Below are 12045 nucleotides of genomic sequence, written 5' to 3'. Positions count from 1 at the left end.
TAAGATAGGTAATGATATTATACTTAACCAAAATAGGTTCTGAAAAAGGACTCGGAAAATCTAAATACTAACCTATGCTCTAGATTTTTAGTTACCATCAAAATGATGGATTAGGGGCTTATTTAGTTTATTCCGAAATGGAACAGATTTATCTCATCTTCCCTTCTTCCTGCTAAATCTGCATTCGTTGGTCTATCAGCTGCAAGAACTCAAGGCTCTTGGCAAACTGAAAGCAAGGTTCTTACTGAGTAAAGAATTTTTCTTATAGTTCACACGTTTTGCAAGTTTCTCATCTTTGAAAATTAGAAATTCTACTCCTGTAGGGTTATCAGTTTTGGGTGCAAACAGATTCAGATGGAAATTTTATGATCAAGAATATCATACCAGGAGTATATGGTCTTCACGGCTGGGTTCCAGGTATCGTCGGTGATTACATGAGAGAAGAACTTGTTACAATCACTGCAGGTCAGTGTACAAGTATGAAAGCCATATATTCTCCAAAAGTGAATCAGTAAAATCTTCACCTAGTTTGGTTCTGATCGACTGATTGATTTACAAGAAGTACTATTCTTACTTGTTAGACTATCCTAGTTGTGTTGTACTGACTTATAAAGTTCATCAGGATCAGAAACACAGCTGGGGAATTTAACTTATGTGCCCCCTAGAGATGGCCAAACCGTATGGGAGATTGGATTCCCAGATCGCACGGCTGATGATTACTATGTTCCAGATGTGAACCCCATGTATGTTAACAAGTTATTCCTTGAGAGCCCCGAAAAGTAAGTACATTTTCTGTTTCACATTATAATTCTCAAGGGATACAAGCTCAATCACATCTTGAATCAGCGCGCATTCACGATGCTCTACTTTGCATTCTGCTTTAGATTCAGGCAATATGGACTGTGGGATAGATACACGGACGTCCATCCAAAATCTGATCAAGTTTTCACAGTAAGCATAAGCAATCCAAAGAAGGACTGGTTCTTCGCTCATGTGGACAGGTATGTTTTTTCTCTTCCCATGAACTCGACTTAAATAGTCACAGATGGAGGGAACACAAACCCGGCATGACTAAAGGCATTCTACAGGAGGGATGGAGAAAAATACGTCCCGTCGACATGGGAGATTAGATTTAACCTCAGATCAGTGACTTTTGGAACTTACAAGTTGAGATTGTCTATTGCCTCAGCCACCCGTACTGACTTGGAGGTCCACCTATCTATAAACCACCTCAAAACACATATACCTAAATTCTCCGAAATTTGTTTCACTCAGAGAGCAAAACTGATCAATTGCAGGTACATGTTAATCAGATGAATGCCCAGCAGCTTGTATTCCAGGCGATGAATTTAGGTGCAGATAATACAGTTTGTCGACATGGAATCCATGGACTCTACCAGCTTTTCAGTGTCGATATCTCCTCAACGTTGTTGATTAATGGTGACAACTGCTTATTTCTCACACAAGCCAGGGGTGGCGATGCACTTTGTGGAATTCTCTATGACTATATAAGGCTGGAAGCTCCACCAACTTCATAGGTGGATATCAGCATTAAAGAGCTTTATCAAAAACCATGCATTATGGAGTTAAACGCTTCATTCTCATACTCCTCTACTTAAAGACAGACCCTTCAGGATCTGCTCAAACCAATGCATGCTTTCAGCTGTACTCATAAACAAGAAACATTTTTAGGCATTTAACTCTAACATTGGGAGCAAAACTACTTGCTTTGAGTAAATAGGAGCAATATTATCTATATCACAACATATATTACACTATTACAATAGTGTATCCTGCAAACACTGATCTTGTTATTACCTTCACATGACATGAACTTCTTCTATCCACATCAAATGATCATTTAACATGGACCACCATCATAACTTACAAAATTGACACCTTCCCAGAGGAAAATAAGGAAAAGAGAAAAGAGAACCACGAAAATACATCAAAAGTGTACAAGATCTTAAAACTAAGTTTGCGGTAGAACTGGGGTTGATAGCAGCTTGTGGGCAGACTTTGCCACCTTCCAATTCAACCATGACTGATCCACCACCTCTCTTTGTCCCAACTAAGGCTATATCAACACTGTATATCCTTTCAACCAATAAACATGCTATCATTGAAGGGCATTCACAAAAGCCATCAGTGAGTCCACATCCCTCTTCTCTGAGGGATATTTTATGGGAGGTGAAGAATGCTTAGGGAAGAAGAGTATGGTAGGAAAGCTACCCAACTGCAACACCTGCTGTGCGAATGCCTTCTCCTCCTCATCTGCCTTGAACTTTGCAACCTTGACACCAGAACCTGCCAGCTTCTCTGCCAATTCCACATATGAACCCTCCATTGCCTGGCAAAATTGGCACCAAGGGGCATAGAGCACAACAAGCCAGGACTCCTTCCGGTCTTTCAATTTCAACAAGTTCTCAATCCCAGGCCTGCTCAAGGTAATGACATTCTGGGTGGTGAAAAGATCAGGAGCAATGGTTGATCCATTAGCATGAACAGCACCATTTCCGTTACCATTCAAATTTTCCTCCTTAATGTTGCCTTTGTGGAGGCCACACTCCTTGGCCTTGGCATCTTCCCACCACCACCTTCCTTCTCTCTCGTGCTGCCCAGGTAGTACCGGCCTAGTGCATGGTTCACATCCAATTGAGACATAACCTTGAGCATGCAATGAGTTAACAGGAACATCCATTGCTCGAAGGAAATTCCAAATATCATTGCTCTTCATATTCGCCACTGGGTTCCACTTCACCAAGCTTCCAATCCCACCATCCAACCCCTCAAAAACAGGGTCAACCTGGACAACAGGGATTTCTGATCTTGTTCCAGGGGACTGATCCTTCCGCTGGCCTGTTATCCATGCCCGCAACCCCTTGAGGGCCCTCCTCAATGGCCTAACCTTCCTTACACGGCAGCACTCCTGGTGGCCATCTTCATAGAAAGAGAACAGCCCCTTGCTCCTAACCAAAGCCTGCACTTCCGCGGCATCTGGAAACATATATTCGATGCGAATCCCATATCGCTTCTCAACTTCATCAAAGCATTTGTAGGTCTCTGGGTTCAACCTACCAGTGTCCAGGCTGAATACCCTGAACGGCCGTCCAGTCAAATGTGCGTATTCAATCAAAGCCACATCTTCTGCCCCACTGCAAATTTAATATTAGATGAGTAAGCTAATTTGTAGCAGGCTCACGCAAGTCAAGTCTATATATAAGCCAAAAAAGATGAAACATAGTAATTCACAATACAGTCAACATCTTGGAAATATCGCAACTTTCCTAATGAAATCACTCAAGAGGTACTTCACTTAACACACCCCCACCCTTGGGAGAGCAAATAAAAGATGTCTGATTACAATCACATAGTACTTTCCCATGTCCTGTTAATAACTAGAGAGTAATTTCTGATAAATTAATTATTTACCCAAAGGTAAAATTACTCAGAGTCCTTTCAAAAACGGTAAACTTTGTCAAGTACTATTAATGTTGTACTGTTGCATTTTGTTTTCTTCCCAGTGAGAGGGTCCCATAGCGACCTGAATTAAAGTAGTAGTGTGTATTCAAGAGACCTATTTTTCCACGAAAGAATTTAAAGTTGGTTCTGATAATTATTCAGAAATGGGAAAAACTGATTCTTTAGATAATATATATGCAAAAAGAAAGAAGAAATCATTTGAGACATTTGTACAGACAGCAACTAAGTTAACAACTTAGTACAATCTTGAAATAGAATCTGGCATGTAAAATTCAAGAATTTGACTAGGAAAGGCAGAAGTGTGAAAATTACCTAAAAGCAATTGCGATGTCGTTTCCAAACATCTCGAGGGCCTTATCCATAATCTCAAGAGGGGAAGCGTTCTGAAGCTCTTCCGCCAATTTTTCATAGTCCTCTACCTCCACTTTCTCAACCACCTCTGTGGAAATCAACAACCAAGAATTGGTCAAACCCGTCAATCACACTCATCATAAAAACAGATTTAAGTTAAAAGTATTTGAAACAATTCGCATGCAGAAAGCAGAATGAGATTTCTTCACGTACCAGGAGCGAACAAGGTTGCTGCTGAGGGAATGATCGAATCGTTCCTCTTCGGCTCCGCGTTCAACGCCTTCACGGTGCAACGCCTCCGTGAAAAGCCCACCGCCGCCGGCGGGAGGTGCGGCCTATCAAACTGCTGAAATGCACCGAATTGTGCAGCTGCAGAAACACAAACAACGATTCAACAAAAAGGAACATCATTGAAACAAAAAACACTCAAAAGATCCCCAACGAACAACGAAAATGCTACCTCTAGGCTGCTCAAACGAAGAAGACAGAGAAGAGCCATGAACTGCTGCGGGTGAAGAGGCGACAGAAAAGGCCATTGCTGTATCTCTCTTCTTCCGCTACGTATAAATCCACAAAACCCGAAACTGTGAAAACAAGAAAAACCCGTACGAAATTTGGCTTCCGGGTTTTGGATAGCTGCTGTGAATCTGTGTTTGCAGTGTGTGTTGAAGAACGAAACGGAAGAATATATAAAAGTGGAGAAATGAAGGGCGGGGGGCGGCCTTCGCAGGTTCATTGAACCTGGACGTGTTTTGGGACGGGGGCGTGATCCAACGTGGCAGGAGATGATTGGTGATGGCGCTAATGTGGTTCATGTCAGCACTTCCGTCATGTGGCGAGCGGAAGGCTAGGCCTGGGAGAGAGAGACAGTCGTGGTTAGGATTAAGTGCGAATTCTAAACCAGTCAAAAGTTGCGTTGGATTCTTGTCGGATCTTCTCTGATTCTTCCCCCCCTTTTTCCCAAAATTCTAATTAAAATCAAATTTTATTGAATTTAAATTACTTAAATAATAATTAAAATATATATATCTATGGTATTGATATATAATTTAAAAGAAATAATCAAGTATAACAAATTTAAATTGTGATTCGTTCTATTCAATTAAATTTTATTTGAATAAGATTTTTTTCTTTTTTTAGATACAAAAGATAATCATTATTATTTTAAAAATTAATTAATTTACTAGATATTTTCTTAAATAACAAGTTAAATTATAAAAAAATCATGCACATGATATATTACAACCAAATCTATGAAATTATAAATTAAAAATAAAGAAAAAAATAGCATAAATTATTATAAAAAATGCCACATGTACTAGTGGATTGTGGAGCTCAAATTTATAACATCATACTTAGTTAGAGACTCAGACGTAACTACTAGACTAAAATCTTATTTATTTTCTAAATAAAATATTTATGTGTTTTTGAAAGATGTGTCAAAATAAGAATTGATAATTTTCTCTTAATTTAAAAAGAAAAGAAACTATCATCATTTAAATTAATAGTATCAAATTACTTACGTCTTAACTTGTTGAGAGATAATAATTATAATGTGGTTGAAGGAATCTTGACTTAAAGATCATTTTTTTTACTTTATGATTCTCCAAATGACGATTATTTAGTTAGTTGAAATTATTATGAAGCACGATTCTTGCTCAAAATAAATCTATCTATAACATTAATGAAATAATAGAAAGAAATCACTGGTGAAAAATTTACGATAATTACGGATATTTGAAGATATTTTTCTTCTTTTATGAATTTGATTATAATTACTTTTTTCTAATTAATGGTATAACAATTATCATATCGATCCTCCAACTAAATTCGGTATGGGTCTAAATCATTTAATTATCAAATTTTGTTGTTAGTAAATGAAGAAATTGATATACCTTTAATGAGGCATAAAAAATCAATAATTAAAGAAAATAAATTGATAAGATGAGGTTGAAGGGGTTAAGCTTAAAATCAACAGAAACATGCTAGTCATTGTAATGTTGTAAGCAGCCAGAAATTGAATTAAAAATTTGAAATAAAGGGCAAAAAGAGAGCATGGATCCAAACTACATATTCTTATATATGTTAGTTGAATACACAAAAAATACAATGGAGAAAGCCCTATTTGTATAAACAAAATGGCAACTCTTATCAACACCAAGAGTCAATGTTCTCTTCTGCAACCATAAAAGCCACTTACCAAAGTAAATAAATACTCTATAACAGACTTAGAACAAACAGAATTAACCTCAGTGCATGATATATATGTCTTTAATTTGGTGTGATGAGATTTACCATTGTACAGACAGATCCCTTGTAAGGGGAAAAGAATGGAAGAAGAAATTAAATGAAATGCCTGTCAGATGCCACAACGATCGCAAGTAGCTACTCCCAATGACTCTGAATATGTGCAAATTTAACCTTCTTCTCGTCCCGGTTGAGAATACAATTCTTAAAAAGAAATGATCGACAAAATACTTTAACACGTTGTTCATGGAACTGTATCCATCGGATAACAACCAAGGACCCGAAGAAACCTTGCAAACTCCTGTAGAGCGCAGAGACAAAATTACAAGTGTGTTTTAGCCATTAGAATATGCGTGTTCTGAAGTTGCATTTGTACTTGTCATGCAAATAGCAACCACGGAAAGCAAATGCTTACCTGGAGGTGTCCCAGTGCATATTGGGCTCGAGGCTCTGCCATTGAAGCTTCAAAATCAATGTAAAAGAGGTAATCGAAGTATCTGCAGACGGAATTTTGTTATTTATAGGTAGTTGACAAAATGGGTATATATATATTAGCAATGAGAGTATAAGAAGCCTTCTGAGGTGAGAGGTAGTGAACGGATTGAGTCCTTTATTAGGCTGTAACTCCTTGTCTTCTTTCAAGGTTTACTGAGGTTGCGGCAATAGTTTAGGTGAGGAACTAGAGTATTCAAGCAATGCATTTTTTCATCAACACGTACGAGTCAACCAGGGTAGATAATGATTTTCTTTATATGTCAAAAGTTTCCCTTTTCATTTTTACGTTTCTGTTCGAGTCATGAACCAAATTATACGCATAAATTAGCAGTGTACTATATAATTACTGACCCAAAGTTTTGGATAGGTATTCGCGCAGAAGTCTCATTAGCAGAAGAAAGTAATATGCTATAGGATAACTAAAAGGACACTCACGTGGCGCTTCCCCTGTTAGAGTCGTCAACAACCCTCAACGGCCGCCTTTTCTGGGGACGGCTCTCAATCTGTAGTATAGTTTTATAGTAAGATACAATTACCGAATGCTAATAAACAGAGAAAGGCAGAAATGGATGCTTACAAAGTAACTAGTATAATTTACCTTCGACAAATTAATGCCCCTCAGAGCAAAGACTGCTAACGCCTTGAATAGAACACCAGGTCCCTCTTCCAGACTGAAGACAACACTAGTCTAAAAAGAAAGAATGAATTATTTAAAACAATAGAGAGGCACAAGCCTGATAAAAGAATAATACCTTATAAGGTCTATCTGTTGCTGGGATGATAGGTTCCCTTGCAAGTATCAGAAAACGGGTAATGTTGTCAGAATCATCCTGTTAGGTTCATCATTAAACTAAATTAATTAAAGAACAGTTGTTGTCAATCACCAATTTTCTTACTTCAAATCAATACAGAAAACAAGAAAAGGAGAGAAACTTATGTGATAAGCCAATAAGAAGCTTCATCAATATACTTGAGACCAGTTTTAATCCAACAGACCAAGTTACATAGAAATTAATCAAGTCATTTCCAATATCAATCCTTTTGAAATATGTTGATGAAATTGGAAGGAAACGGTCTTAAAAAGGTTAGAAGAAGATATGGATATAGAATCTCTCTGGAAATATTAATTAACAAAAGAGTCAAAAGTAGGGATAAAGGTAGGGAGGTGCAAACAATTTAGGAAGTAGTTCTGATCGTTTTAGTAGAGCCTGATCCAGAGGAAATGATATTGGTAATAGAACTATTGGTAAGAGCTGTAACTTCCTTTGGAGATAGACTGAAATCCGCTATAACACCTGTCTTATCATTTTCTGTTTCTACTTCCACGTGTCCAGTACATTGTTGCAACAATATCTTGGCTTTTTCTTAGGTACCACTGGAACAGGTTTACATGACAGCTGCAGTTATATCAATTGTTGCTAATGTGTGCAGTAGATACCAATTATGAGGCCAAGAAACTGGTTGTTTACATCCTCCACACGTTCATATAACAGTGAGTACGAGTACATTTGACAGGTTCTCTATTGATATTAGTGCAATAGTAAAGGTAGTAAAGAGTCATAAGCTCTTTCCTTTCCTTAGTTATTTTTTAGTTTGTGTAGAACCGGCCTCTAAGTGTTCGAATTGATTTTTCAGTAAAAAGTTTAGGTCTAAACAGCACTCCAAGAAGATGCAAAAACAAATGAAGGTTTCAAACCTGAATGCAACTGGTTAAATTATAAGTTGATTCTTACATTAGAAGAAAATGTAGCATGCAACATAAGTGAAGCAAATTGAATGGCATATTTAACAAGAGACGATCCAAAAATCCACCTGTATTCTTTCAGCTAGAACATCAAGACCATAGATTTCTGCAGCTCGAGCACTTGCAATGGCTCCTGTCTCTCTCACTCCTTCGGAGGCTACAGTCTGTCGTCGGTGTTAAGATGATACGAAATAAGTTACAAACGCGCAGAATATTTGAAAATTTACCTGAGCTGCACCAGCAGTATCCTCAGCGCTGACTCTGGTCACACCCAACTGATTCAGAGTTATCTCACACTGATCAAGTGCCTGAAACCACCATCAATTAATTTAGGTTTAGGAAACAGGTGACACATGGTACGGAATGTAAATCAAGAAAAAACATAGAATATTCACAGCACAATATCAGGGGGAAACTTCCTTCAAGAAAAAACATAGAATATTCACAGCACAATATCAGGGGGAAACTTCCTTCTTTGCAGCATAAGAAACTCAAGTTGTCCAGCGATTTAGATTCTGGTATCATTATATTTCCTTCTTAGACATTTTATCATCCACAAATAACCCAGTCCTTCAAACTAGGCGTGATGTTTTTGGAGGTTCAAATAGTTTTGTCTTCTATATAGACACCCACTAAGAAGTTGGCATGAGATGAACAAAAAGACAATGAGAGATTACATAATGAAGATAAAACAGCTGAAGGTTACTAGCGTCTCTCTTAGTAAAGAAAGAAAGAGAAAATGAAGTACTCTGAAGTGCACATGGGTGGAAGTGATATTATTGAACAATCACCTGTGGATGGCTCAATACACGCTTTAGCTCCTCCTTTCTAACCCCACGCAATCCTAGAAGGCAGTGATTGACAATCAACTTAACTTCTCCAACTATGTGAAGCCTATGTCGAAGAAGCAAGTCATAGTTACGATGGATGCTCCCACCAACAGAATTCTCGATTGGAAGTACAGCTTTGTCAACCAACCACAACTCAACTGCCTGAGAAATGGGAGTCACAACATTAAGTCAGAAAATATACAATGATCGAGAAAAGTAAAAGAATATTTCGAGAAACATCTTAACCTTGAACGCAGCCTCAAATTGGTCGCATGGGACAGTCTCACAATTTGGGTATGCTTTTAGTGCAGCAGTCTCACTATATGCTCCTGGGATCCCCTGAAGAGGCGAATATATCATTTCAAGAAAGCTAAGTTAAAATCTTAGCAACCTTATATAACAGAGTCAAAGATCACATACCTGATATGCAACACGGACCTTCCTACCATCGTTCGAAGAAGAGGAAAAATCGGTTGCGGACAAGGGTTCTGCATTTAGAATGTGATTATTATGAAAGTGTCAACAAATAAGAACTGGTAACTAAGATTATTTCTTTGGCGTAGAATAAATTTATCCGGAATAAACATTACAAAGACCAATTATGAATATAATAATTTCAGAAATGAGGCCGTCAATCATTGCCATTGCCAACTAATAAGAAGCTAGAGAGTAACAAATTTGAAGTTCAAACTTTTATACTATTTACCAATACAAAATCAATGACTAAGTTCAGCTCAGAATCATCACCAAGAATTCGAATCCAATCAACAAACCAATAATTGTCTTTCAACAGGATCAATAAAAAATTACTCGCAATTAACCTATATTCAAGAAATGATTTTGGGTAACCCACTTGGGAGAGAGTTCAAGTCCTTGTGAAACCCTCCGGCAGGAGCAATCTGAGTGGGGGGTTCAACAACATCAGGAGTTGAAGGGATCTCATCCTCAACAGGCGTGATAGCCCTGTGGGACAGGCACTCCCATTCCCTTTGAATCTTGAAATTCAAGAAAGTAGGCCGGCCACCCACGAAATCCGAAATGCCCAATTGATGATACGGAGTGCTTTTCTTGTTATTAGCAGCAGCACAAACCAAGATTGGCGCAGCCTTCAAAGCCATGTCCTTTTTGCTGTATCAATCCCAGTGTAAAGTGGCCCACTCACAAGAATTGAAATTCATGCGTATGATTGAATTGCGGGAGAATTTTCTTGAGTTGTCTAAGTTGGGGTTTGGTAAAAGAAGGGAATTACGCGTGTGGTAGTGAAAGCTGGGGTTCTTGGTCTTCCTATTCCTGCAACACAAGTTGTAGAGAATTCTTGGAAGGCAGGCGAGAAAGCAAAGAAAGGTAGGTGAGCAAAATGTTGGCTACACGTTTTCACCTGCTTCTGTGTGTTTCTCGTCGCGTCAGTGTGTAGAGACAACGCAATGCGCTTGTATTTGTACGCAAACAGGAGCGGAGGCGGAGCGGCGGAGGAATGAAGATGAGTGATAGATACATACACATAGACGTAGACATAGACATAGACGTAGACATACACATGTGATTATAACACACAACGGTATCCCACGCTGGCTTTGGCCCGCTGGCTGAAAAAATAATTAAATTTAATAGATCAAATCTGAACAAAAAATTTTATTTGCTAAACTTTTGATATCGGCAGCTCCAGATGAGTCTAAATATATTGATAGTGAGAATAAGTATAAATAAAAATATATTAATTTTCATTACTGTCTTAAAAATAAAAAAATGAAACGAAACAAGGCATTAATTGGGGAGGAATGAGAGCGAGAAAGAGGGTAGGAATAAGAGATGGGCGGCAATAATAAATAAGAATACGAGGGCGTCTGGATAATGTTTGGGCTTCTCAATTTTAGGCCTATCTCAAACTTCAACATTAATCACATCTATACACCCTTTCAACACAACTCCACTCTTCTCAATTCAAATTTTCCAGATCCAACCCAACACTTGCTGGACAGCTTTCGTGTAGCGCCCCCTACCCGCTACTTCTAATTATCACTATTTCATCCTTACTTAGTCAGAACTCATTCTATAACTAATTCTATTTCAACCCGTAAAATAAATGCTAATTTATCAATATAATATTATATGTCACAAAAGATAATATATACCACCAAAAGTAATATCTACCCTCACTACATGTTCTCGTGTACATAACCTCAAGAAAAATCATACCACAACTTTAAATACAAATCCCGACAAAAGACCAGAATATTTACAACCCAATAATAAAAACTTTGGCTTCAGAAGTCACGGCTGACCCACCTAATAAAGACGACGGCACCGCTCAAAGTCAATGTGGTTAGTCAGTGTGATCTATCTCCTGAAAAGTACGTGGCAAGGAATGAGCTGCCTACTCAATAAGTATAGCTGATCAGTTTATATATACACACAGGCAACAATTTCACGTACATGCAGTCACATCGACTAACAGTCATTATCAATAGCAACAACAAATATAAGCAGTAATACCTATTCACAATTATAAATCAAGCTATGACACAATATTCAACATTATCGTTTATTAGTTAAGGGCCCCACTTACTCTAACTGGAGTACATCAGTCAATGGTTTCGCCGGCCATCATCATATCATATACAGCACAGGATACCCGTTGTGTGATATCCCCACACTCTTTTACTCCAGCTGTGTAGCAATATAGCACAGGACATCACAACAAACATGGTACCCCCACACCACCCCAGTGTGTAGCTAACAAGCACAGGATATTCCCTGCTGCCCCGGAATACCCCGGTACCCTACGCGCCATGGTACCTAGCTTAATTCACATATTTTTCATATCTCAATATCAATCACATTTTCATAAACCATTGACTGTGGTTCCAACTAGGTAAGCATCATCTTTTATTTCAA

General features: G+C 38.2%; 3 protein-coding genes across 4 annotated transcripts in view; 1 reads left to right on the top strand and 2 right to left on the bottom strand.

The window, feature by feature from the left end:
- Positions 1 to 2075, top strand: part of LOC105168597 (probable rhamnogalacturonate lyase B) — a 4177-nt gene extending 2102 nt beyond the window's left edge. Inside the window, exons 10-15 of the mRNA XM_011088732.2 lie at positions 147 to 237; positions 324 to 465; positions 623 to 779; positions 885 to 1001; positions 1089 to 1209; positions 1299 to 2075. Of these exons, the coding sequence (XP_011087034.2) occupies positions 147 to 237; positions 324 to 465; positions 623 to 779; positions 885 to 1001; positions 1089 to 1209; positions 1299 to 1538 (868 nt within the window). The 3' untranslated portion in view covers positions 1539 to 2075. The remainder of the gene's footprint in view (positions 1 to 146; positions 238 to 323; positions 466 to 622; positions 780 to 884; positions 1002 to 1088; positions 1210 to 1298) is intronic.
- LOC105167991 (5'-adenylylsulfate reductase 3, chloroplastic-like) lies at positions 1790 to 4508 on the bottom strand. Its single transcript, XM_011087889.2, has 4 exons — positions 4295 to 4508; positions 4048 to 4203; positions 3796 to 3922; positions 1790 to 3155 (listed from the first exon to the last, which is right to left on the bottom strand). The coding sequence occupies exons 1-4, from the start codon at positions 4368 to 4370 to the stop codon at positions 2120 to 2122; spliced, it is 1395 nt and encodes a 464-aa protein (XP_011086191.1). The 5' UTR covers positions 4371 to 4508; the 3' UTR covers positions 1790 to 2119.
- On the bottom strand, positions 5893 to 10770 carry LOC105167990 (arogenate dehydratase/prephenate dehydratase 1, chloroplastic). Of its 2 annotated transcripts, XM_020696326.1 has the most exons (12): positions 10529 to 10770; positions 10004 to 10440; positions 9571 to 9638; positions 9397 to 9489; positions 9112 to 9312; positions 8548 to 8628; positions 8389 to 8484; positions 7329 to 7406; positions 7175 to 7264; positions 7012 to 7079; positions 6497 to 6578; positions 5893 to 6382 (listed from the first exon to the last, which is right to left on the bottom strand). In XM_020696326.1, the coding sequence occupies exons 2-12, from the start codon at positions 10266 to 10268 to the stop codon at positions 6326 to 6328; spliced, it is 1179 nt and encodes a 392-aa protein (XP_020551985.1). In that variant the 5' UTR covers positions 10269 to 10440; positions 10529 to 10770; the 3' UTR covers positions 5893 to 6325. The 2 variants fall into 2 exon arrangements, with proteins under 2 accessions (XP_020551985.1, XP_011086190.1); XM_011087888.2 differs by having other exon boundaries at positions 10004 to 10770.

Source organism: Sesamum indicum, linkage group LG8 (assembly GCF_000512975.1).
Source record: "Sesamum indicum cultivar Zhongzhi No. 13 linkage group LG8, S_indicum_v1.0, whole genome shotgun sequence".
Lineage (NCBI taxonomy): Eukaryota > Viridiplantae > Streptophyta > Magnoliopsida > Lamiales > Pedaliaceae > Sesamum > Sesamum indicum.
The sequence above is the reverse complement of the archived record's forward strand: the minus strand, read 5'-3'. Positions and strand labels throughout refer to the sequence as shown.